The sequence below is a fragment of the Desmodus rotundus genome, chromosome 3 (assembly GCF_022682495.2).
Source record: "Desmodus rotundus isolate HL8 chromosome 3, HLdesRot8A.1, whole genome shotgun sequence".
Lineage (NCBI taxonomy): Eukaryota > Metazoa > Chordata > Mammalia > Chiroptera > Phyllostomidae > Desmodus > Desmodus rotundus.
Window position 1 is genome coordinate 153,823,095 of NC_071389.1, and position 26,895 is coordinate 153,849,989.

Here is a 26,895-nt window from a genome sequence, read left to right on the forward strand (position 1 = left end):
TAAAAAAGATCACTTGGGGTGTGAATAAAAATGAGGAGTGAACAGTTTCCTTGGTGGTTTGGACTGCTAGACTGGACGAGGGTGGTGCCACTAGGAAGGAGAAAAGTGGGCACGTAGAAGAAATACTTAGCAGTTGCACTCAGTAATAGGATGCGGAGTGAGAGAGGGAGAGAGCTGAGTCATTTTACAGGCCTTCTCTCCCTCACCCCCAGGTCCAATCGTTTAATAAGTCCACTGAATTTCCTGGCTGTCTATCCCATCTGTCCCCTCCTTTCCATCCCTACTGCCACTGGCCTAACTCAGCTTTCATCCTCTCTCCCTAATGATAAAGAAAGAATCTTTCATTTTAAAAATTTAAATCTTATTTTTCAATTACAACTTATATTCCGCATTATTTTATATTAGTTTCGTTGATGGCGAGAATGCATTGACCATTAGACGGCTGAGGTCAGACCGGGCCTCAGCTCAGCCAACTCAGTACTTGAGTTCTGGCTAGGAGAAAAATTCAGAGCCAAGACTCAAAGACAAGCAAAAGTTTATTTAGAAAGTTACAGAGGCAGAAGAAGTGAGCTGTAGAAGAAATGGGTTCAGGAAACAAGTTATAGAGGCAAAGCAAGGGCCCTTGGAGCTCCAGGTGTGTCCTTTCATGGTCGGGGTCTCCACTGATTGGTGGGCTCCAGGGCAGGGGGTCATTAGTCTGTGCAGCTGGTCCTGAGGTCAGAGTTACTGTCTAGTGTCCCTTGTCTGGTTTTGCTGCTTTTCTGGGCCTGGAGCAGAAACACAACCGAGGCCTAGACATTATCCCTAGGGGTTAAGGCTTAAGGGAGTGGTCGTGCAAGGGCCTGCGTGACAGTTGCATGAGGCCACTCTTCAGCCCCTCGTTCCTCCTCCGAGGGGTCTACCACATGTCTAGTGACATGCCAGGGGGTCTCAACTGCACGACCAGCGGTATGCTATGGGGGGAAAGGTTACCCTGAGGTCCTTGTTTTCCCAGTTTTGCACATTGCTAAGTACCTGGCACTTTCTGTACTGGTGACCTTCTGTACCCGGCACAGTGTCCTTGCTCTGCTCACATCTGTCTGACTGCCCACCACAGTTTTAGGTGTATAGTATGGCAGTTCGACAATCGCATAGTTTACAAAGTGCCCCCACTGATATTTCCAGTACTCACATGGCACCGCACACAGTTATTACAGTATATTGACTAGATTCCCTATGCTGTACTTTACATCCCTGTGACTGTTTTGTAATTACCAATTTGTGTTTCTTCTTTTTATTAAATTTTTAAAAAATTTATTCAGTTTAGAGAGAGAGAAAGGGAGAGTGAGAGAAACATTGATTTGTTGTTCCCCTTATTTATGCATTCGTTTGTTGATTCTTGTAAGTGCCCTGAACGGGGATTGACCCGCAACCCTGGTGAATCAGGATGATGCTCTAACCAACTGAGCTACTCAGCCAGGACCCAATTTGTGCTCCTTAATCTTTTCACCTTTTTCACCCAGTCCTCCAACCCTCCCTCCCCTCTGGCAACCATCAGTCTGTTCTCTGTATCAATGAGTCTGCTTCTATTTTGTGTGTTCATTTACTTTGTTCTTTAGATTGCACATGTAAGTGAAATCATATGGTATTTGTCTTTCTCTGTCTGACTTATTTCACTTAGCATAATACTCCCTAGGTCCATCCATGCTATTGCAAATGGTAAGATTTTATTCTTTTTTAATGGCCAAATAATATCCCACTGTATATATGTACCACAACTTTTTTTTCCAGGTTCATAATTTATTGTACAAATTGAATATCACATGGTGAGTTGACATTAGCTTCTCCAGGCATGGGAATTAACAGATAACGTACAATTTAAAATCCTTTATGTTGCTTTCAAAGCTGGAGGTTTTTAGAGCTTAACTTGCAGTGAAAAACCAACAAAGCATTGTCTCCATATATGCCCAGATTACAATTCATTCTACCTGTGAAAGTATAATAGTGGAATATTTTTTGATACCAGTAAAATGGAATTGGGCATCAGTTTCTGGACCTGCCACGATTTCAACCTTGCAAAAAGCACACAGTCTGCAGGCTGTGTCCTTCAGCACACACAGCTCGTCCCTGGCCTGCCATGCACCACAACTTTTTTAACCACTCAACTATTGGTAGGCACTTGGGTTACCTCCGTATGTAAGCAAGGGTCTTTCTACCCTTAGATTTTTCGCTCTCTAGACTATCCTCCATACTATCTGAGCATATGATCTGTGTAAAATGCAGGCCTAGTCACAGTCACTCCAAGCCCCTTTGTCTTGTCATTGTGCTTATTACAGGATGAAGTCCAATCCCTTCCTAGTCTGTTTCCAACATGTTTTCTAGCTTCTTCCCTTCCTCAGGCCAAAGCTGCCTAAGAGGCATCACACTCACTGAGCCCACAATGTCACCTGCACGTTGAAGTAAATGTTCCTTCACATCCCTAAACCTTCAGAAATTGTTTGCTTGTATATTTATTAAATATACCCGTGACTCATTCCTGAGAGGTCACATGATCTTCCTGTTGTCAGGAATTTGCCACCCCTTTCTGTCTGGTAAATTTCTATTCACACGTCAAGACCCAGCTCATATATCAAGTAAGTCTCTGCAGGCTTGTCCAACACTCCCACTCCCAAGAGAGGATTAAATGCTTCCTTGTCTGTTTCTAAAGCACTTTCCACAATTCTGTCCTCGTGCTCACTTCATGTACTACTATAGATCTCTAAGGAGAGACAGGCTAATGCAGTCAAGTGCTCCTGATCTCAAAGGGTTATCAGAAGGTTTAAATGAGATAATATATTGTATGTATAGTTAATATTTCCTTTTCTTCATCTCTTTCCTAACAATAGTAATAACAATCTGTATTACAACTTACAAAGTATAAACTTTAATTATATTCTATACAATCTCTTGTTTTATCTGGGAGTAAACCTGTGTAATAGGGATGGTACTATTATTTCTGTTTTAAAGTTGCAGAAGGGAAGTACAGAAGGGGAAAAAAGTGGTAATGCAGATGGTTTGGTGGTCTGCTGCTACACAAAAGTGCTCCATCAGTATTTGTTTAAATGGAATCAAGTTTTCTGTTTTTAAAACCTGTGATCTTTCCTTTAAAGCACACTATTTCTTCTAAGGTATAGCTAGTATTTTTTCAAATTGTGGGTAGGTAGTCATTAGTGACTAATAAATTCAATGGAGTAGGGACAACTAGGACGGGAGGGAAAAAGAGAATAGAAAAGTTCAGAGTACATGTAATAAGGATAAACAGAGTTCTGTGATGGTTGGTTGTAATGTAAAGTGTATTTCTCACCATTGGTCTTGGAAGAAAAGAAAGTATAAAAGCCCCATACTAGCACAATGCCAAGTTCTAAATGAATGTTTATTAAATGGAATTATAGGACTTCCATTTTGTATTTACTTTTGTTTATCTGAGCTGTCTCCTTCATTCGTGGCTACTGGAAGGCAGAGATCATATCATCTTTATTATTCTGATTCCTAGTAGAGTACTCATTATAAATGAGTGTCAAATTAAAACCTGGATGAATACATCAATGAATTAAGGCGAATATAGCTCAGTAAATATGGTTTCTAATGAGTATTCTATCTCCTTCCAGATTTCTCTCTATTCGAAAGCGAGACCGGACACTAAATTGATAGTTTCTAAGAACCCTCTATCCCCGTCTAGGGAAACCAGTGCGGTCAAGAATTTGTTATCAAAAACTATCACTTGCCCTTAGTCAACATGGTGGCTAAGTCAGGAAAAGGTTCGTGGAAGGGGAAGAAAACCCTACTGTTGACCTTAGTCAAGATGGCTGCCGTTGGCTTTGCTGTTGAGAATGCGCATGCTTAGTTCTGTCCCAGTCCTGCCTCCTCGGGCCTGATGCGCGTGCGTTGCAGCGCAGAGGGACAGCGCGGGAGGAATAAATTTCTCTGTGATTGGTTGGTGCCGGATTTCAAACTAGAGCTGGCGGCCCAGTGCTGCTCTGCCGTTGGCGGCGCTAAGGGAAGCGGAAAGCTACCAGGTGGGGTCCGGGGCACCGAGTAACCGGGCCCTGGGGGCTGCGAGAAGACGTTCCTTTCGCGCTGTATTTGTGGTAGGAGGGAGAGCGTTGGAAGCGGTGAGCGCTGGCAGCCGCGGGTGTCGGGAAGAAAGCGGCCCCTACAGCCCCCTCGACTGGGAGACTTCGGACGGGTCGGGAGCGGGAGCTGTCTGAATGGGTGGTGTCGGGGTGGGGGTTTCTTCCTTGGCGCTGTGTTTTGTAGAAAGCCAAGGCGTCTTTTTGAGGTGGTGGCTCGAACAGGGCAGGGGCCACCCCAAACAACCTAGATGAGAGTTTGGGGGTAGTGCCCTCATCCTTTTCGGAAGAACAGGGATTTTTCGCAGGGAAGACCCCGGTGTTTGAGAGGCCGCAGCGGCTGAAAGTGGAGTTCCTCGTCCCTGGGGGCTGTGTCTAGGTAGGCTGGCCGAGGCAATGACATCTTGCCGTTCCCATCCTAATTCTTATCCTAGGTAACAGCGAGGCCTTACCTTTACACTTTCACGTGATTTCATTCGTAGGTGGTACATGGGGTGGGTGGGAAGATAAGCCTTTTTTTTTTTTAAGAAATCATTCTCTGTAATGAGAAGGCACCTTTCCTATAGCTTAATCATTCAGCAAGTATTTATTAAGTGCACAATGTTAAGTACAAGACTGTCTTCTTTGGTTTTAAAGAAGCTTGTAATTTGGGGGTGATAGAATTTAAAAAGATAACTGCGGTAATCTAATAGGCCTATACACTGTTGAGAGCACTGTACATTTGTACAGACCTTTTGGAAAATATTTTGGCGGTACTTATCAAGGGCTATAAGAGGATTTTACCCCCTGAAATAGTAATCCCAGGCTTGGAAACATAAGAAACACTGTCACGTGCAGAAAAACACTGTCCACAGTGACGTTCAATTCATTCAGTGAATATTTGTGTATTAATTATTTGCCGAGTGTCAGGCACTGTTCTGGGCACTATGAACAGAACTGACAAAAATCTTTGCTTTCTTGGAACTTAAACTATTGGGGAGACAGACAATAAACAAAATAAATAAGCTAATGTGTTAGATGGAGATAAGTGCTTTGGAACAAAATAAAGCAGAGAGGTTTGGGGAAGCCTGCAGGTTAAAATAGGGTGGCTAGGAAAGACCTCACTGAGAAGTGGGGCTTAAAGGAGGAGTGCGAGTAACCATGCAAGCGGTTCCAGGCAGATGTAACTGAAAAACTGGAAATTCCCTAAATGTCCAGAGAAGAGGTTAGACAATTGTTGATCGACTTTTTGGAACTTAATGGAAACATGATAGGGAAAAGAAAGCAGAATACAGTCTATGACTGCAATTCTCTGAAGTAAATGAGCGCATAATGGGCGAAGTTTAGTAAGTAGGTGCGTATAGTTATTTAGGGTAGTAAGGTTTTAGTTTCACTATTAAAAATTAAATTTTTTGAATATAGAAAATTACCATTGTGAGGCAGTGTTTTATATTTGCCAAGTAAATGTTGTAGATAAAGAAGAGATCATTTTTTGGAAAAGATTTGATTTATTTTTAGAGAGAGGTAAGGGCGGGAGAGAGGGAGAGAAACATCAATGTCAGGGCGAAACCTCAATTGGCTGCCTGGCAGACCTGACCTCCCACCGGTGGAAACTCAGGTGTGTGCTCTGACTGGGAGTCAGAACCAGCAGTGACCTTTCGCTCTTCCGAGTGATGCCTCACCAAATGAGCCACACCCGTCGGAGCTAGAAGAGATTATTTTGGACTGAAATGGTTAGGGAATGCTTCAATGAATTGGTAAGATGTATACTAGATGTTGAAGAATAGAAGACTTCATAAAGGAAATTCACAGATGAAGAAAAAGAAGAACCTAGTATACTGAACTGGTAATAATTTTCTGAAAAACAGTAATTCAGCTTGTCCCTTTCTTGTAGTCTTCATTCATGTTGGCTTGAGGATGATCTGTTTACTCTTTCTGCAATTGATTTGCTCATAAGAACATTTGTTTTCAAGATATTCCTTCTGCCTGCCAGTTGTATAGAGGCTTTTGATACAGTGAAGCAAGAGCTGGACATTTGGGGAAGAGAATTGTTCTGAAATGCTTTCATATAGAAGAATCCTGTTTTCATTGGCAGCAGAACCTAGATTGTTGATTTCTTGGGAATCTCCAGACTTAGTAATGTTTAGGAGAATGTTTTTCATTAAAACTCTTCCTGAAAAATTCAGGCAGTCTTCCACTGCGATGTCTTACAATATTTAACACCCTTGGTGCATCTAAAAAACATGATGTATAGGCCTCTTAATAATGTTGTTTGTAAGGGGAGGAAGAAGAGGGTAGAGACTTCCCCCAGGATACTCTGCAGTTAAGATGTAGTAGTCTGTTATTCTGAAGGACAGACATGTCTGTCTTTTGGCTGGGTGATTGAAATTAAATTGGGGACTAAAAGCAATCACATCAAGCTGAAACTCTTTCCCGGTGATGCTGAATTGCTCCCTTGGGGATACTCACATATTGGGAATCTGTAACATAGTGACTTCTCCACCTCTGGGGCTTCTCATCAATAACAGCTGAGATTTTCTAGCACCTTTTTGTTTGAAGTGCTCCACAAACTGATTTCCTTGTTGCACACAGGGATCATTTCAGCTTTCCCGAAAGGCAGCTGCCTCCGTGGTGAAAAGCGACAGCTGTTTTACAGCTGCAAAGCAGTGTACTACAATATGACTTTGTTTTTGTTTCCTCTCACATTAGCGGATCTCCTGGATATGGAGCTAAATAATAAAGAAGTATCCATGAGGGTGAAAACGTGACCCAGCAGGAAAATTAAAACCATTTTCAATTGACACTGAATAGCATGAGTAATTTTTAACTTTTTGAGTTAACAATTTGGCTGCGATATCACAGAACTGATGAGGAAAGATATTTTTGTCTTCTATAACATTTTTTAATTCCTGAGAGTCACTTCTGTAGAACATTAGTAAAAATGGATCATAGTCCCCTAGCGTTTAAAGAAAAGAGGATTATATTCTACTAGTGCCATTTTTTGATTAACCGGAGTAAACCTATGGTAGAAGAAAAACTAACTTTTCATAAGCCTCACGTAGAACAGCTTGTTTTCTTTCAAGTATATTTTATTGATTAGGCTATTACAGTTGTCCCATTCTTTTTTCTCTTCTTTATCCCCCTCTGCCTCGTACCCCCATTCCCTCCAGCTTTCATTCCCCAACTCCCCTTAGTTCATGTCCATGGGTCATACATACATATAAGTTCTTTGGCTTCTTCATTTTCTATACTATAGTTAACCTCCCCCTGTCTATTTTGTACCTATCAATTATGTGTCTTATTCCCTGTACCTTTTTCCCCATTCTCCCCGATATCCCTCCATGTGATCTACATTTCTGTGATTCTGTTCCTGTTCTAGTTGTTTTGCTTAATTTTTTTTTTAAGGTTCAGTTGTTGATAGTTGTGAGTTTGTTGTCATTTTACTGTTCATAGTTTTGATCTTTTTCTTAGATAAGTCCCTTTAACGTTTCATATAATAAGGGATTGGTGGTGATGAACTTCTTTAAGTTGACCTTATCTAGGAAGCACTTTGTCTGCCCTTCCATTCTAAATGATAGCTTTGCTGGATAGAGTAATCTTGGATGCTGTTGCTTGCCTTTCATGACTTGGAATACTTCTTTCCAGCCCCTTCTTGCCTGCAAGGTTTCTTTTGAAAAATCAGCTGATAGTCTTATGGGAACTCCTTTGTAGGTAATCTCTTCTCTTGCTGCTTTTAACATTCTCTCCTTATCTTTAATCTTTGGCAATTTAATTATGATGTGTCTTGGTGTGTTCCTCTTTGGGTCCAATTTGTTTGGGACTCTCTGAGCTTCCTGGACTTATATGTCTATTACTGTTGCCAGGTTGGGGAAGTTCTCTTTTATTATTTTTCAAATAAGTTTTCAATTTCTTGGTCTTCCTCTTCTCCTTCTGGCATCCCTATGATTTGGATGTTGGAATGTTTAACATTGTCCCAGAAGTTCCTAAGCCTCTCCTCATTTTTTGTGAATTCTTGTTTCTTCATTCCGTTCTGGTTGAATGTTTATTTTTTACTTTTATTCCAAATCATTGATTTGAGTCCCAGTTTCCTTCCCTTCCCTGTTGGTTCCCTGTATATTTTGCTGTATTTCATTTTGTATAGCCTTCACTTCTTCCTTTATTTTGCATCCGTACTCAGTCATTTCTGTGAGCATCCTGATTACCAGTGTTTTGAACTCTGCATCTGATAGGTTGGCTATCTCCTCATCACTTAGTTCTTTTTCTGGAGTTTTGATCTATTCTTTAATTTGGGCCATATTTCTTTGTCTTGGCACAGCTGTTACGTTGTAAGGGGTGGAGCCTTAGGTATGCACCAGGGCAAAGCCACCCACTTCCTTGCATTGTGGCACTGTATGTGGGGGAGGGGTCCAGAGAGGGAACAATGCTGTTTGCTCAGCTCTCGCCCTGCTTTCCAGAGACTGGCAGTTCTCCCGCCACCACAACCTCCACAGGTTTTTATAGCCAGAGGTTCTGAGGCTTTATTTTCCTGATGCTGGAACTCGGGGTTGGGTGGTCTCTCTTGCTCTCCAGTTGTTCCTCCCCGTTTATCCGTGTTGTAATGTGGGACTGCCAGGTCTTCCACCCAACTCCTTGCTGCCTGTCCTGTTTGAATGTTCTCTCCACCCTGGCTGTCTATCTCCACTCCTCCTACTGGTCTTGATGAATATTTCCTCTTTAACTCCTTGGTTGTTAGACTTCCATATAGTTTGATTTTCTGGCAGTTCTGGTTGTTTTTTGTTTTTTAATTGGTTGTTTCCTTTGTTTGGTTGTGCAGGGAGGTGAAGTATATCTACTTACACCTCCATCTTGGCTGGAACTCTAGAACAACTTATTTAAGAGCCTAGACCTGGTCAAATTTTGCTTTTTCCCCATCTTCTTGGTCTGGGTTCTGGCTGTGATTTGGTAATCATTCTATAGTGTAAATAACAACTGTCAGACCAAATCAAAAACAAGTATTTCATGCCTACTATAATAATATCCTATAATCTTATGGTGAGGTTCAATTTATACATTATAAAACTTAACTGCATTAATTGATATTATTCTGTGAGATAAATAGGACATGTATTGTTCCTATTTATATTTAGAGGAGTCTCAGAAATTAAGTGACTAACCCAAAGTTATACTACTGGTAAATTGAAGAACTAAAACTTTATGCCAGTGCTTCTGTCCCAACCCCCCACACCCCACCTTTTTTGACTTTAAAAAAAAATCTATATTACACATTGATGTTCAGGTAGAATGGAAGTTCTTTTGACAATAGAGTTGTAGGTGTGTATGTGTATGTGTTTCCTGACTTCCTTTTACCCAATATTTATTTTTAAATACTGAGTATTTGTATGTATAGTGCCCTAGTGCCAAATGTACGATTTCTCTTCTTGAATTTAAAGTTTCCCTGGGACACAGGGTAGAAACATGGTAAAGTTAGAGTGCAAGGTGTGTGTCCAGGTGCCAGCCGAGCACAGCCGTGTGGAAAGTTCCCCTGAAGTAAGTGATGATGACCTGCAAGTGGTGAGGGGATGGTAATAGTACACATGAGAGGAAGAATTCACAAGATTGTCCTTGTAAGAAAGGGACTAACTTAAGGTGATAAGGAATCAAAATTGCGAGTCGGTAGTGTAGGTCAGTGGATAAGGGTACTTGATAATAAAGTCATGTTGCTTCATGATGGGGGTATGTTCTGAGAAATGTGTGTTATGTGATTGTGTCGCCTGTGAACATCATAGAGTGCATTTACACAAATCTAGATGGTATAGCCTACTTACTGCACACCTAGGCTGTATGGTGTAGCCCATTGCTCTTGGGCTACAAGCCTGTGCAGCGTAGTACTATACTGAATTCTGTAGGCAGTCGTAACACAATGTTAAGTATTTGTATATCTAAACCTAGAAAAGGTACAATAAAAATATGTATAAAAGATCAAAATGGTACACCCGTATAGGACACTTAGCACGAGTGGAGCTTGGAGGACTGGAAGTTTGTCTGGGTGAGTCAGTGAGTGGTGAGTGAATGTGAAGGCATAGGACATTACCATACACTACTGTAAACTTTTTAAACACTGAACACTTAGGCTACACTAAATTTATACATTTTTTCCTTCAATAATAACCTTAGCTTACTGTAACTTTTTTACTTTACTCTGTGTATGTGAGGGGAAAGGATAGAATACTATCTCAAAATCAAGTCCAGCATGTGGGGCATCCCAAGCAAATTGAGAGCCCCAGGACTGGCATCAGGAGAGAGGCTAGGGTCGAGAAGATAAATGCGTGAGTCGTCTGTAGAGATGTAATGATTGAAGTGGGGTGGTTTGATATGAGAGGTTGGAGGGTTGAACGGCAGGAATGTCTGGTGTTGAGAGAAGAATAGAGAAAAACCCATAATCTATTTGTAAACCTGTAATCTGGAGACTAATATGGTCTGACAGAGTTAGGGTTACCTCTTCGCTGTTTACAGTACAGCACTGGACGTCCAGTTTACCACTATTTCCCGGGCACTAGGCACCCTATCAGGAAAATGGTGTAGATCCAGGTAGTTGTGTGAGATATCATGTGAGATAACAGTTACTGTGATGAGTAGGTGTTCCCAGGTAGGTTCTCTGTGTCTTCAGACTTTTCAGGAATCAGTTTGTGTTTTCAAGCCCCAACCCTCATTCCAGGGAGTAGTATGCACAGAAAAATAGGAAAGAAGAGTAATGGACTAGAGGAGCTTTAGAAAATTTGAGGATTTCTTTTAAAGGGGCAAAGGATCAGGTTGTTTACTGTCATTTAAGATGTAAAAACTTTCTTTTTTTAAAAGATTTTATTTATTTTTAGAGAGGGGAAAGGAGGGAGAAAGAGAGGGAGATAAACAGCAATGTGTGGTTGCCTCTCCTGTGCCCCCTACTGGGGACCTAGCTTGTAACCCAGGCATGTGCCCTGACTGGGAATCGAACCAACGACCGTTTGGTTCGTAGGCAGTTGCTCAATCCACTGAGCCACACCAAACATGGCTGAAAAATTTTTTTTAAACAACCCGTTTTTAGTATCCTAGTTGCACTGTGAAATTTGACTTTTTTTGCATTCTTGGACAGATGGAAGTTTTCCTAGGTATTGCGCTTACTGTCTTCATAGTCTCAGAATATACGGATGAATGCTGAGATGGTAGAAATCAATACCCCATATTAAAAGTGATCAATGTCTTCCATTTTTACTGGGAGTCAGAGGAAATCATTTGAATAGGCTACTGAATTGCCCACTCCCACTTCTATTCTGTAGCAGTTGAGTATATTTGCCTGTTTTGTCACATTGTTGGATCCATGGGCTTCTCCGTGACTTCCAGATCTCTTCCTGCCAGTTTTAATGCTATTACTTTAGTTTTGTTCGTAGTTAGAGAAAGATCTTTGCAATAAATTTGTTGGTCTGGTTGCTTAGCAGCTTGCTGTGATAATGTAGCTTGGAACAGATACATTGCCATTAGAACATCTTGATTTCCAGCCCTGCTTCAGGTATATATTCCATCCAAGCTCGGAATTGAAAGCTTTTTTGCTATTAGAGCAATCATCATACAAATAAAAGTGAATAATTCTGTAGCATTTAATAGAAAATATCTTTATGTTTCTATATTCTTTCCTTTGTGGATTTTTTTCCTTTCCTGCCCTCATAGCATATGGTGCAATCTTATAAACATTGTAAAATCACTAAACCTTCATAAAAGATTTCTTCAGATTTTATTTAGAGCATAAAATAAGGACCTGGACTAGAATGCTGAAAGGGTGATTAGGCAAAACAGAAGAAGAATCCTTTAATGGTATTTTTGAGGATGTTCAGTTTTTAAATGAAATTTGATTTTTTATTTTATTTCCTTGATAGTTTTCATAATAGCCAAGTGATAGCTTTCTTTCTTGACTGTTAAATGAAGATCTTATTTTCTCAAAGTGTTCCCAGTTAGTCTATTTGGAGCAGAACTGCTAGTAAGGACACCATTTTTAATGTAATATCAGCAGGTCTTTGGGGGGAAATACAAAGCCTGAAATTCACTATACAGAACACAGTAGCAAATGATTTTTCCTTTGCCCTTCTTACTGTGAAGGTGGTGTATTGTCTTCTTGATGCCAGAATGTGGTACAACATAAGCCTTTGCCTATACTTAGTATAAATTTATTAGACATAGTCCCTGCACACAGTCCAGCAGAGAGCCCTGCATTACAGAAATAATTCTTGTGCTGCTGAGCTGGCGATTTCCCCACTTAATCACTTGTGTGATGTCATCTGTGCTGTTGGTAGGAAATGTGCTGACCATGTCTTGCATTTTAAAAGGCAGATGCAACAGGGGTACTAGCTAAAAAGAAATTAAAAATAAACCTTAAGGTCTTCAAAGTCCAGAAGGATTAAAGTGGCAGAAGTGTTATTAATCAACAGACTTGACTAAGAACCACATTTTGTATTTGGTCACCTAGTAATCAACTGGCATGCTTGCCCCTAATTGCTTTCCTCTCAGCTCCATAGTGATTGCAGAGTAGAGGAAAAGCAGTAGGCAGGAAGGGGGTATTATATTTAGAGGTCTGAAATGCTTTTCTAATTTTCAAATAAATGTTAAGCTTTCCAACTTTGTTTTTGTAACAAGGGTTACACAAAACATCAATTGTTGGCTTGTCATTCTTATGATGGTAGCTACAAATGGAAGAATCCAGATGTTGGTCACTGATGACTGTATTGGATTGCTACTGAAGCTTTTGTCTGAGGAGAAGGCATGACTCCTAACGTATATTTGATTTCTTGGCAGGAAGATGGATACCACGATGCTGAATTTGCGGAATCTGTTTGAGCAGCTTGTACGCCGGGTGGAGATTCTCAGTGAAGGAAATGAACTCCGTAAGTCATTCTGAGCTGCCCTGGGTGAAGAGAGAAGACAGACTTCAGAAAACAAAGCTTTAGTGTGTTCCAGTTTGAAAATCGTTTTTGATTTGGGTTACCTAAAAAGGAAGTGATGGTCACTTAATCATGGTCAAAGCTTAATGGACATTCATTTAAGTGGTTACTTTTTCCTGTAGTTCTTAAATGGATTTTGTTCAGACTTTTTTTTTTTTTGTCTGGGTTCTCATGTCCACTAATAGTTGCCAATCACATTTTTGTACCATGAACTGGGCAAAGTCTGCTGAATTTTCAAGGATGTTGCTGTTTTTCTTTAGAGAGTAGTTGTCTACAGTTTTTATCCTGGCCTTTCCCTGTATTCTGTAGAACATTTTCAGTTGAAGAGGAGAAAAATGTTATAACTTTTTTTTGAATGAGGGACTATTCGTCTGATTTTACTTACTTAATATATTTGATGCTTAGTAATAAAGGATTGAGCTGGATTGGAGACGTAGGGAGAAAAAGGAGGTGGTGATAAAACAGTCACCTGTGAAGCAGATGAGTGAGAAAGGAAGGTGGGGCTGGTAGCACTGGCTAAGTGATCTACGGGAATTACTCTGTACCAGTTTCTGTTTGGTGTTGCCATCCTCTCCTACATAAGATTTTTATTAATACCTAGTTTAGTACGTGTTGCTTTTAAGTCAGCGTCATTGATATAAACGTAATATACAAACTTTTAAACTTAAAAAAAAAATCCCTACAGTATTTAGTATGGCATCTTGCTTATACCATTCAATATTTCCTTTAATTTGATTGATGTTTTTAATAGCTCTTATCCACTTACAGGCCTTTCAAAACAATATTCTACTTTCTCTCTCTAATAACTGTTGCATGACCCTGTCATCTGGTACCAGCTCAGTAACCTTGATGGCATACTAATTAGGCTTCTCTTTGAGATCACATCATCTCAGAAGATGAATTACTTTGGAGCCTAGTGGGGAAGAGTACTGAATAAGAGATCTTAAAATTCAGGTTCATTTAGCAAATATTTAATGAGAAGCTATCACAACCTCTAGCACATGTTGAGTTGAGGGAAAGGGTTGACTAAATGGCTTCATGGAAGAAAGGAGGGTTTCAGTTGAGTCTTGGATGTAGGGTAGGGTTCCACCAGACAGAAATAAAAGAGATCATTTAGAGTTGGGAACAGCCTGAGTGGAAGCAAGATGGTGTGGGGTTTGAGGGGAATAGGATAAAAGGGGGAGTGACATCATCAGAGCTGTGCTTTTGGAAGCTTACCCCCGCAGAGGTGGAGGTTGCATCAGAGGTGGAGGCGGGAGATTGATTAGGATGTGGTTGCAGTGGCTCAGGAAAGATGCAATAGGAGTCCTACCTAATTGGGATAGTGGTTGTGAAGGTGAACATAAGGGGAAATGGGTGGAAGAGCCTGTGAGAATAAGATCTCTAGGAGGAAGCAGGTGATAGGGTGTGGGGCAGATAGAGTAATCTGAGGTCTGAAGTCTCAATAGCTAGTGCTGACTTTCAATGGTTATTTCTGTGTGTTTATTTGTGAAATAGGCATTTAAATGTCTTCGTCATCTTTGTGGGAGTACTGTGAGGATTTGGGGATAACATGAGACACTAGTTGTGAAAGTACTTGGGAAGTAATTATGCAAAAACATATATACAATATTTATTTTTATAGATACTCATTTTTATAAGCAAATTTATATCTTCCATTGATTTCTGTTATAATGTTATAAAATAGGTATGTTTTGTCTCTCTCTTAAATCCCTAACTTGGAATGTTGGCTTTTTTTCCCCTCTTTTAAATATTTTATTTTTATGCTATTATAGTTGTCCTAATTTTTCCCTCCTTTGCCCCCCTCCACCTAGCCCACCCCCCAGTCCTACAGTCAATCCCCACACCGTTGTCCATGTCCATGGGTCATGCATATATGTTCTTTGACTGATCCCTTCCCCTTCTTTCAACCCGTCCCCACCTCCCCCTTCTCCTCTTACAGCTGTCAGTCTGTTCCATGTTTCTGTGCCTCTGGTTCTGTTTTGGTCATTAGTTTATTTTGTTGTTTAGATTCCACCTATAAGTGAGATCATATGGTATTTGTCTTTCACTGACTGGCTTATTTCACTTAGCATAATACTCTCCAGTTCTGTCCATAAAGTTGCATAAGTAAGAATTCCTTTTTTTAAAAATGCTGTTTAGTATTCCATTGTGTACATGTACCACTGCTTTTTTATCCACTTATCTACTGATGGACACTTGGGCTGTTTCCACTACTTGGCTATTGTACGTGGCTATTGTACGTAATGCTGCTCTGAACATAGGGGTGCATATATTCTTTTGAATCGGTGTTTGAGGATTCTTCGGATATATTCCCAGAAGTGGAATTACTGGGTCAAAAGGCAGTTCCATTCTTAATTTTTTGAGGAAATGCCATACTATTTTCTAGAGTGGTTGCACCAATCTGCATTCCTACCATTTTGGCAGGTGTTAGGTGATATCTCATTTTGGTTTTTAAAAACATTTATTTATTTATATTTTTAAAAGATTCTATTTTTTTAGAAAGGGGAAGGGAGGGAGAAAGAGAGAAACATCAATGTGTGAGAGAAACATCAATTGGTTGCCTCTCACACACCCCCAATGGGCACCTGGCTTGCAACCTAGGCATATGCCCTTACCAGGAATTGAACCAGTGACCTTTGGGTTTGCAGGACAGTGCTCAACTCACTGAGCCACACCAGTCAGGGCTCACTGTGGTTTTAATTTGCATCTCTTCTGATGGCTAGTGATGTTGAGCATTTTTTCCTATGTCTCTGGGCCCTCTGTATTTCCTCCTTGGAGAAGTGTCTATTCAGGTCCTTCGCCCATTTTTTAATTGGATCGTTTGTCTTTCTGGTGTTGAGTCTTATCAGTCCTTTATATATTTTAGAGGTGAAGCCCTTGTCTGATGTATCAGAGGCAAGTATGTTCTCCCATACAGTGGGTTTCCTTTTCATTTTGATGATGGCTTCTTTAGCTGTACAGAGCTTTTTAATTTGATGTAGTCCCATTTATTTATTTTTGCCTTTGTTTCCCATGCCCTAGGGAGATATATTGGCAAAAATATTGCTATGTGGGATGTCTGAAATTCTACTGCCTGTGTTTTCCTCTAGGATTTTTATGGTATTGTGACTTATATTTAAGTCTTTTATCCATCTTGAGTTTGTTCTGGTGTACGGTATAGTTTGTAGTCTAGTTTCATTTGTTTGCAAGTACTAGTCCAGTTCTCCCAACACCATTTATTGAAGAGACTGTCTTTACTCCATTGTATTCTCTTGCCTCCTTTGTCAAATATTCATTGAACATAAAGGTGTGGGTTTATTTCTGGGCTCTCTATTGTGTTACATTGATCTATGTGTCTGTTCTCATGCCAGTACCAGACTGTTTGATTACAGTGGCCTTATAGTGTAGTTTGATATCAAGTATTGTGATCCCTCCAACTTTGTTCTTTCTCAGGATTGCTGAGGCTATTCAGGGTCTTTTTTGGTTCCATATAAATTTTTGGATTATTTGTTCTAGGTCTGTGAAATATGCCATTGGTATTTTAATAGGAATTGCATTGAATCTCTAGATTTCTTTGGGTAGTATGGACATTTTAATGATGATAAGTATTCCAGTCCATGAACATGGTATATGTTTCCACTTACTTGTATCTTTCTCAGTTTCTTTCTTCAGTGTCCTATAGTTTTCTGAGTACAGGTCTTTTTACCTCTTTGGTTGAATTTATTACTAGGTGTCTTATTTTTTTTTGTTGCAATAGAGAATGGGATTGTTTTCTTAGTTTCTCTTTCTGATAGTTCATTATTGGTATATAAAAATGCCATCGATTTCTGAGTATTGATTTTGTATCCTGCTACTTTGTTGTATTCATTTATTAGGTCTGGCAGTTTTTTGGTGGAGCCTATAGGGTTTTCTATGTACAATATCATGTCATCTCCGAATAATGACAGTTTTGCTTCCCCCTTTCCAATTTGGATGCCTTTTATTTCTTCTTCTTGTCTGTTTACTGTGGCTAGGACTTCCAATACTATGTTGAATAATAGTGCTGAAAGCAGACATTCCTATCTTGTTCCTAATCTTAAGGGAAACACTGAGTTTTTTGCCCGTCGAGTATGATGTTGGCTGTAGGTTTTTTGTATATGGCCTTTATTATGATGAGGTATGTTGCATCTATTCCCACTTTGCTGAGAGCTTTTATCATAAATGGGTGCTGGATTTTATCAAATGCTTTTTCTACATCTATTGGTATGATCATGTGGTTTTTATCTTTCATTTTGTTCATGTGCTGTATCATATTTATTGATTTGCAAATATTGTACCAACCTTGGATTCCTGGATAAATCCCATTTGATCATGGTGTATGATCTTTTTAATGTATTGCCGGATCTGCTTTGCTAATATTTTGTTGATGGTTTTAGCATCTATGTTCATCAGGGATATTGGCCTATAGTTTTATTTCTTTGTTGTGCTTTACCTGGATTTGCAGTTAGGGTAATACTAGCCTGGTAAAAAGAGCTTGGGAGTCTTCCCTCTTCTTGGATTTTTTGGAATAGTTTGAGAAGGATAGGTGTTAGTTCTTCTCTGAATGATTCGTTAAATTTACCTATGAAGCCATCTGGTTCAGGACTTTTGTTTGCTGGGTTTTTTGATTACTGCTTCAATTTCATTAGTTGTTATCAGTCTATTCAGGTTTTCTGCTTGTACCTGATTCAGTTTTGGAAATTGTATGTTTCTAGAAATTTACCCACTCCTCCCAGGTTGTCCAATTTCTTGACATATAGTTATTCATAGTATTTTCTTTAATTCTTCATATTTCTGTGGTATCAGTTGTTATTTCTCCTCCTTCATTTCTGATTTTATTAATTTGGGTCCTTTCTTTTTCTTGATGAGTCCTGTTAAAGGTTCTCATTTTGAAGATTTTATTTATTCATTTTTAGAGAGAGGGGAAGGAGGGAGAAAAATATCAGTGTGTGAGAATACCTCTCGATATGCTGCCTCTCACACACCCCCAACTGGGGACCTGGCCCCCAACCAAGGCATGTGCCCTGACTGGGAATTGAACCAGCAACCTTTCAGTTCTCAGGCCAGCACTCAATCCACAGAGCCATTCCAGCCAGGGCAGAGGTTTATTATTTTTGTTTATGTTTTCAAAAACCCAGCTCCTGGATTCATTGATCTTTTTGAATTGTTTTTTTTAGAGAGAGGGGAAGGGAGGGAGAAGGAGGGAGAGAAACATCTATGTGTGGTTGCCTCTTGTGCACCCTCTCCTGGGGACCTGGCCCACAACCCAGGCACGTGCCTTCACTGGGAATCAAACCAGCGATCATTTTGCTTCGCAGTCTGGCACTCAGTCCACTGAGCCACACCAGCCAGGGCCTGTGTCACTTATTTCCACTCTGATCTTGATTATTTCCTTTCTTCTATTCACTCTGGATGTTGTTGTTTTTCTAGTTCTTTTAGGTGTAGGGTTAGACTGTTTATTTGAAATTTCTCTGTCTTCTTGAGGTAGGCCTGTAGTGCTACGAACTTTTTTCTCAGGACTGCTTTTGCTGTGTCCCATAGGTTTTGGGTTGTTGTGTGTTCATTTTCATTTATTTCCAGGTACTTTTTGATTTCTTCCTTGACCTCATTGATGACCTATTCATTATTTAATAACATGCTACTTAGCCTCTATGTGTTTGAATGTCTTGGAGATTTTTTTTTTTTATTGAGGTTGATTTCTAGTTACATGCTGTTGTAATCTGAGAAAATGCTTGATTTGATTTCAGTTTTCTGGAATTTGTTACGGCTTATTTTGTGTCTTACCATGTGGCCTATCTTTGAGAATGATCCATGTGTACCTGAAAAGAATGTGTATTCTGCTGTTTTGAGATGAAATGTTCTGTAAATATTAATTAAATCCATTTGATTTAATGTGTTAGTTAAGGTCGCTGTTTCCTTGTTAATTTTGTGTCTGGAAGCTCTACCCATTGGTGACAGTGGGGTGCTATGATACCCTACAGGGACTGTATTGCCGTCAGTATCCTCCCTTAAGTCCACCAAGATCTTCTTTATATATTTAGGTGCTCCCGTATTGGGTGCATATATGTTTGCAAGGGTTATATCCTCTTATTGGAGTGATCCCGTTGGTATTGTGTAGTGATCTTCTTTGTTTCTTGTTATGGCCTTTGTTTTGAAGTCTATTTTGTCAGATGTAAGTACTGCTACTCCAGCTTTTTTTTTCATCTCCATTTGCATGGAATATTTTTTTCCAATCTTTCACTTTCAGCCTGTGTAAATCTTTTGTTTTGAGATGGGTCTCTTGGGATTCCGGAGGGTAGGGCAAGTGTTGTTCTACAGGGTGGCGTGATTGTTTTTTCCTTGGGACAGGCTTGCTCTTTTCCAGAGAAATGGCTGTAGTGGTATCGAAGTATGTTCCAGCACAGGGAACCCAGCAGCCATTCCCCCACATCTTTCCCCAAAGCTACCTACTCCAGACTCTCCTAAGGTGACTCCAGTCTGCGCCACCCTCCCTTTGCTCAAGCCTGAGGTGAATGGCTGTGAATGAGGAACCTGTGCTTTGGCCCCTTGGGAAAAAAATGGGGCATTAGAGGGGGGTGGTGCTTTGTCTCCAGCAGCCTCTTTCACTGCCGGATGCTACGTGGGTGGCTGACCCTGGCACTGGGGCTCTGTGCTTGGGAGCCCAGTCTGGGGTCCAGGCTTCACTTCTCTCAGGGGGAGGCTCTCACAGCTGTGCCTTACCTTGGCCTGCTGCCCATGGTAGCAGTGCCAGTCCTTTCGCGTCTCCACCTTTCCTACTGGTCTCATGGTGGTATTTGTCTGTCCTTGGTCTCCTCTTCAAGTAGTCTTTGGTTGTTTATTTTGAGTTGCTGTTCCCCTCTTTATTTCCAGCTTGGTTCTGGGAGGCGGTGTGAGATAGATCCTCCTACTCCGCCACCGTCATACCTCCCCATAATGTTCACTTTTTGAGGACAAAGAGGCCCAGTGTTTTCTAGACTCTAGAAATCTATCTGCAACCACCCAGTCTCAGTCCTATTTTTTGACCCTAGGAAATCCTCCCATGCCCAGGCATCCCGACTCTTTACTCTTGAGTTTCATCATAATAACTTCATTCCTCCTTCTCCTTTTTATACAGTCTTTTTTAAAGCTAAGTCCTAGGTTACTGAAAGAGCAGAGTGAAGGTTAATATCCACATAAAATGACTTTACTAGCATTAGGTATTTTGTTATCTTTGTTTTCCCAAGTCTACATGATTTTTATCTTTTATTTTTTGAGCTGCCTGAACTTTATATTGATGGTATGTCGATTAGTAATAAATATAACAATATTTATGAGGTGCCTATTGTAAGCCAACACCATGCTGGTCTTGTACTATGCTATATACAGTAGGCCATACTGAAGTGTATGTGATATGGTGCCTGTCTTCAAGAAGATTATGGAATTTAAGTTTTAGAGACAGAATTTTTTCTCGTGAAACAGAAGATAATACAAGTATCAAAATGTATGCTTGTGGGAAGTAGAGAAAAATTTAATGTGTAGCAAACAAATTAGGAAAGGACTCATAAAGCAGATGTAACTAGAAAAATGGGTACATGAAGAGTAGCTAGGGTGTTCCATTTGGAGTGCGTAAGTGGGAAGGCAGAAATGAGCATGGGTCTCTTCTGGGAGCCGGGACAGACTGGGTTAGCTGCAAAGAAGGTGTTGTGGTGGAGTGGTGGGACTAAGTTTGGTTAGATTGGTAAGGTGGGCTTGGATCCCTGGAGTTTAAACGTGATTTGAACAGCAATTCCACATCCATTCTTTCAGTGAATATTTATTTACTTATTTTTTAATTTTTAAAAATATTTTGTTTATTTTTAGATGGGAAGAGAGGGAGAGAAACATCAATGTGTGTTTGCCTCTCACATGCCCCTCACTGGGGACCTGGCCTGCAGCCCAGGCACGTGCCCTGACTGGGAATTGAACCTGCAATCCTTTGCTTCACAGGCTGGTGCTCAATCTACTGAGCCACACCAGCCAGGGCTCAAAGAAAATTTAAATGGTGGCCATGTGTCAGTCAGAGTGCAAGGCACTGGTGATAAAAGAGCAAAAGAGACATAGGGTCATTGCCCTTAAGAAGCTTAGAAGATAGTGGGGAAGATAAAGGGCCCAGGAGCAAAGGCCCTAGGAGGAGTGAGCTGAGAAAACAAGATTTCTGGAACTACTTTAATCTGTTTGCTGAATTATGAACCAAATTCTGATACACACACGTGTATACATATATGTATATATACGTGTGTGTGTGCATATATGTATTTATTTATGAATCAAAGATTATCCTCAATTTATTTTTTAAATTCTCACCCAAGGATATGTTTATTGATTTTAGAGCAGGGGTGTCCAACCTGTGGCCCATGGGCTGCTTGCGGCTCAGGACGGCTGTGAATGCGGCTGAACACAAAATCATAAATTTACTTAAAACAATATGAGATTTTGGGGGGATTATGTGTTGCATTGTATTTAATGTGTGGCCCAAGACAACCCTTCTTCCAGTGTGACCCAGAGACTCCAAAAGGTTGGACACACCTGTTGTAGAGAGAAAGGAAGGGAATGAGAGAGAAACATCATTGTGAGAGAGAAACATTGATTGGTTGCCTCTCATACATGGTCCAACAGGGGATCACCCACAACCTAGGTATGTGCCCTGACTGGGGATTGAAACCACAAGCTTTTGGTACATGGGATGATGTTCCAACCAACTGAGCCCCCTGGCCAAGGCTCAATTTGTTTCAGGAAAATTTTCTTCTTTCTCCTTTTTGTTAGTTTCACTTTATAATTTAATATATATAATGAGGTCTGTCTGGGCAAATGTCCAGCCATTGTTAATATAATGAGAACGGTTTGCTCAACATCGATGTAACCTGGCAGCCAATGAGAGGGGACTGGAATGCACATGCATGAACAATGACAACTTCACTGTACTAGTCAGTGCAGGTGGTAGATACCGCTGAGTGAGCACATGTACTGTGTGGCTGTCACATTCAAAATGACTGAGCTTGTAGTGCAATAAATATGCATCAAATTTTGCGTTAAACTTGAACATTCCTCCGTGGAAACTATTTGGATGATTGAGAAGGCCACAGCTATGGGCAACTGGTGATGGGCAGTTTCGTAATGACAGATTGCCTGCTTATACATCACATCTCCTGCAGAGGTTTTTGGCAAAACATCAAATCACCCAGGTGACTCAGCCCCCCTACAGCCCAGATTTGGCACCCTGCCACTTCTGGCTTTTCCCAAAACTAAAACTGCCTTTGAAAGGGAAGAGATTTCTGACCATCGATGAAATTCAGGAAAATACAACAGGGCAGCTGATGGCAATTGGGAGAACTGTGTGAAGTCCCAAGGTGCCTACTTTGAAGGGGACTGAGATGTCATTGTCCTGTGTACAATGTTTCTTGTATCTTGTATCTCCTTCAATAAATGTCTCTTTTTCATATTATGGTGGATACTTTCTGGACAGACCTTGTACATAACTTTTTAAGGAGATAGTTTGAATTTATTAAATCTCTTGGTGCTCGCTTTGGCAGCACATACACTAAAATTGGAACAATACAGAGAAGATTAGTATGGCCCCTGCACAAGAATGACATGCAAATTTGTGAAGCGTTCCATATTTTTAAATTAAAAAAAAATCTTTTGAATGTCTACTTCATGACAGAGGCTAGTACCATGTCAAATTGTAATTCACAAACTGGCAAAAAAAAAAAAAAGAGTCATGTTCGTTGATCTCCAACATCAAAAGTTTTCCTGATCTGTGGTCTAAAGTACCTTTTTGACCCATTGTAGCAAACTTGGGTTATAACAACTGTATGTAAAAAGTAGTAACTTAGTCATGTATGCAAATGTTCTGGTTTTGGTCTAACAAACTAAGTTGAACTACTAGTAATTTAATAATTTCTACTATTAAATTAGGAACTTCTTCCTTGAAATGCACTGATACTTTATTTGGTTTGAGTTCCATCGTCCAATTCGGTGAGACCTGTAATGTATGACAATTAACAATTACCAGGAATTAAAACCTTAACTTAATAAGACTTATCAAGGAGTACCCTAAAGTACAAAAATCCAGCAAAATTAGGCCAAAAGGAAATCTTTCTATTCTCAAATTGTTTTTTAATTTCCTAAATATTTGAGTGTGTATGTTCTACTATATTTAGAAACATTTGATTGACCATAGTGTGGAGCTAGAAAGTTTTTAGACTGTGTAGTTGAAAAGTGTGTTTCTTGTTCTTTATTTTTTGAAATAGAAGTATTACGTATTGGATACATCAGGAAATACACAAATCATAAGTGTACTGCTTGATGAATTGCCAGTGAAATAGCTTTGAAATGGCAAAGAATTAGCTTTGGTTTTTAGGGTTTTTTCCTTGTGAATCTGTAGTGTTGAAATTATTAAATTTGCAAAAGGATATATTGTTTGTTTTCTTTAAATTAAGAAGGAGGAGCCATGGCTGGTGTGGCTCAGTGGATTGAGTGCCAGCTTGCAAACCAAAGGGTAGCTGGTTCGATTCCCAGTCAGGGCACATACCTGGGTTGCAGGCCAGGTCCCCAGTAGGGGGCGCGTGAGAGGCAACCACACATTGATGTTTCTCTCTCTCTCCCTCCCTTCCCCTCTTTCTAAAAAAAAAAATTAATCTTAAAAAAAAAGTATTTAAATTAAGAAGGAAGAAAAATACCTTAGTAATGTGTTCCAAACTGTTAACTAAACCAGTGTATCATTTAAAACTATTTGAATTGTAATAAATATATATATATATATATATATTTTTGGTCCTTATATTTGCATTGTCTAAGATAACTAGGTCATAATATCCTGTTTTGCTGAAATCTTTGGTTGCTAAAATCTGATAATTCCTTATGTGTATGACTTTGTTTTTGTAAATTAATTGGTACCCTAGTTTTCATTTGTTATTTTGAAATTTAGTCACATTATTCAAATTGCTTTAAAAGGGCACTATATTGCCCTGGCTGGTTGGCTCAGTGGACTGAGCCACCTGCCTGTGAACCCAAAGGTCACCAGTTCAATTCCCAGTTAGGGCACATGCCTGGGTTGCAGGCTGGATCTGTGGTTGAGGGCGTGTGAGAGGCAACCAACTGATTTTTCTCTCACACATCGAATGTTTCCCTCTCTCTCTCTCTCCTTTCCCCTGTCTCAGAAAATAAATAAAATGTTTTTTTTAAGCGCATTATATTGTTTCTATGCTCCTACGTTAAATTCCAATTTGGAAAAGTGCTCTTACTACCTAAGAGTCTGCTAGCCTTGTGTGAATTTGGCCTAATTTCGCCTGTAAACTGGGTTAGTTTGACCAACAACAGAGGTACACCTTTGAAATTTCCTTCATGGTACTGGTGGAAAGTGATGCTTAGAGATAGATTCAGGTTAACTAGAAAACAGTAAGGCATTAGAGAAGAAAAGTCTTTGCCCACAGCAGATGATAAGAATGACTGGCACGAGGGTTTTCATGCTTTGAGGTGCTGCCTTGGAAGTGATGCTGTCTTTGCAGACATTTGAAGAAAGTCTGGATTCTGCTATCAGTGACTCACCCAAAGCTAGTATGATCTTCTCTTCCCATATCTTTCCAACAGGAATGTTTATATACCCTTCAGGGCAGTGTTAAACAGCAAAGCAAATTGGCTTTTTACTTTCAAATCAATATTTGTATAATTATATAGCTGAATGGCATTGTAGGCCTAGACATCTATAATATTAATCTACATCTACTGGAGCATATTACAATAGTTACATTTGAATTTGCTGTTTAACATCTCTCTGGCACAGCAATGTGTGACTCTAAAGGAAGCTGTTATGGTTTTATAGCTGTAACTGTCCTGGTGTGTGACAGCTGCCCCAAAGGTATCCCCCTTTGATTGCCTTCTGTTCAGTAGCTTTCAGTGTTGGTGTTACATCTGGAGCCAGGTGACTAATGAGTTACTTATTCCATAGCAGATGCCACTGGCTAAGCTAATGTAAGTGGCCTATTGAAACAGGAGTTGCTCCCTACAAAGCTCTCTCATCTGGAGTGATGAACGTATATCCAGGATCTGCTCTTGGTTGTCTTCAGCTGGGTTTGCCCATCATTTAGCTGGTCCCTTAATTATGTATTTGGAGTAAAACTAACCAGAGGACTCACTTAAGGAGAGCATTTATACTCTGTTTGGTGCTTGAATTATTAAAGTCTCCCCCTCCCCCGCCTCTTTCCTTAGAATTCATCCAGTTGGCAAAGGACTTTGAGGATTTCCGTAAAAAGTGGCAGAGAACAGACCATGAGCTGGGGAAATACAAGGATCTTTTGATGAAAGCAGAGACTGAGCGCAGCGCTCTGGATGTTAAGCTGAAGCATGCACGCAATCAGGTGGATGTAGAGATCAAACGGAGACAGCGAGCTGAGGCCGACTGTGAGAAGCTGGTGTGTATTGTTTTCTGTGCTAGAACTGTGACGGTGGGGAAGTGGGCAGCATCATCTGATGTTTCCACTTGCCAGATGTACCCCATTTCTTACTCCACACTAAAGAACTAAACCTGTCCATTGACAACTTGTTCATTATTGGAGCTGAAATTGGCAGCCTAGGAATCTTGTTCTCCACAGGTTGAAATTTAAATTTTTCCCTCCTTTAGACTTGAAACTACTACTTATTACACAGATTTCATATGGGAATTTGAAGAATTAAAATTAGGGGGATGTCAGGGAAATCCTAGCATACTTGATCTGTCACAAGACGATTGGCCATCTCTCACGCCACCAAGAGTATTCTCATCCTTATATTAGCTGGTACTTTGTCATTGACACAGGTAAGACAACTCCAAGTCTTTTCTTCACTACTACTCCTAATTCAGGGTAAAACACATACAAAAGTGGAAAGATTAGGATAACTAATCCCTGGTTTCTATTCAATAAATTGAGCATTGTGGCTTACATAGAACACTTTCATCTTGATGGACCAAGGTGGGTCATGGTACAAAGGAAGGCCTTTGCTAGGAGACACTAGTCCATGGTGGTATGTACAGTGTTAGATGCCTCAGTAAGCTCAGATTGTCTAGTTCAGTGAGTCACAGCTTCGTATCCATTTTAATACATTGTGCTCCATCCACCATTTAGAAAGGTGGGTGACTGCTTTGATCTATAGAAGAAGCCAATAATTATCCTGATGAAATGACACTACAGTGTTTTTGCTATGCAAAATCTATTTTGGGACTCTCATTTTGCAATACCCTGTCCTCTTGGATTAGCAGTTTGATCCAAAAGTCTTGTAGCAGAAACCTCACTACTCTAGATGGAGTTCATTTTACCAGACAGAAATCAGAGACACAATCTGGGCTTGACATGAATTAATATGCTATTAGTGTAGCAGCCTTCCTGAAGGCTCATTTGCATAGTGCTATATTTTAATGTTTTCTGGTCTGCCCATCCCATAAATTCGAGGTGAAGCTTTCTCCCCTGGTTAGTTAGGATGTTTTTACTCTGCTTTGATCTGTAGGAAAGACAGATTCAGCTGATTCGAGAGATGCTCATGTGTGACACATCTGTCAGCATTCAACTAAGCGAGGAGCAAAAATCAGCTCTGGCTTTTCTCAACAGAGGCCAACCATCCATCGGCAATGCTGGGAACAAAAGGTGGGGGAACTGCGTCTGTTGTTATCACAAGCAGCACAGCTGTCAGAAGTTCCTGTTATCTTAACTCTTAAATATACTGCTTCCGGAGTGTGTGCTGATTAAAGCAGAAAAAGACTTTGGAGGAAGGGTGGGTGGGAAAAAAAGGCACAAGTACCACCCTGTTTCTTTTATTTTAACAGTGTTTTAAAAATCTTTCCTTAGGATGTTGTTTCACCATGGGTAAAATTTGATGTTGGTGCTAAATTGCAC

General features: G+C 40.2%; 1 protein-coding gene, 1 non-coding gene and 1 pseudogene across 7 annotated transcripts in view; 2 read left to right on the plus strand and 1 right to left on the minus strand.

Annotated features, from left to right (window-relative positions):
* RACGAP1 (Rac GTPase activating protein 1) overlaps positions 1-26,895 on the plus strand; it is an 80,488-nt gene that overhangs the window by 42,601 nt on the left and 10,992 nt on the right. Inside the window, exons 1-4 of one of the 6 annotated variants that reach the window (XM_045184126.3) lie at positions 3,935-4,034; positions 12,867-12,955; positions 25,238-25,440; positions 26,510-26,646. In XM_045184126.3, the coding sequence (XP_045040061.1) occupies positions 12,871-12,955; positions 25,238-25,440; positions 26,510-26,646 (425 nt within the window). In that variant the 5' untranslated portion in view covers positions 3,935-4,034; positions 12,867-12,870. Of the gene's footprint in view, positions 1-3,934; positions 4,131-4,215; positions 4,468-12,866; positions 12,956-25,237; positions 25,441-26,509; positions 26,647-26,895 lie in introns of those variants that run through there. The other 5 variants (XM_024575506.3, XM_045184127.2, XM_045184128.3 and 2 more) reach the window with 5 other exon arrangements.
* LOC112318523 (ATP synthase membrane subunit K, mitochondrial pseudogene) lies at positions 1,868-9,901 on the minus strand (annotated as a pseudogene).
* Positions 22,545-22,651, plus strand: LOC112318701 (U6 spliceosomal RNA). Its single transcript, XR_002976229.2, has one exon. It is a non-coding gene; the product is annotated as a U6 spliceosomal RNA (small nuclear RNA).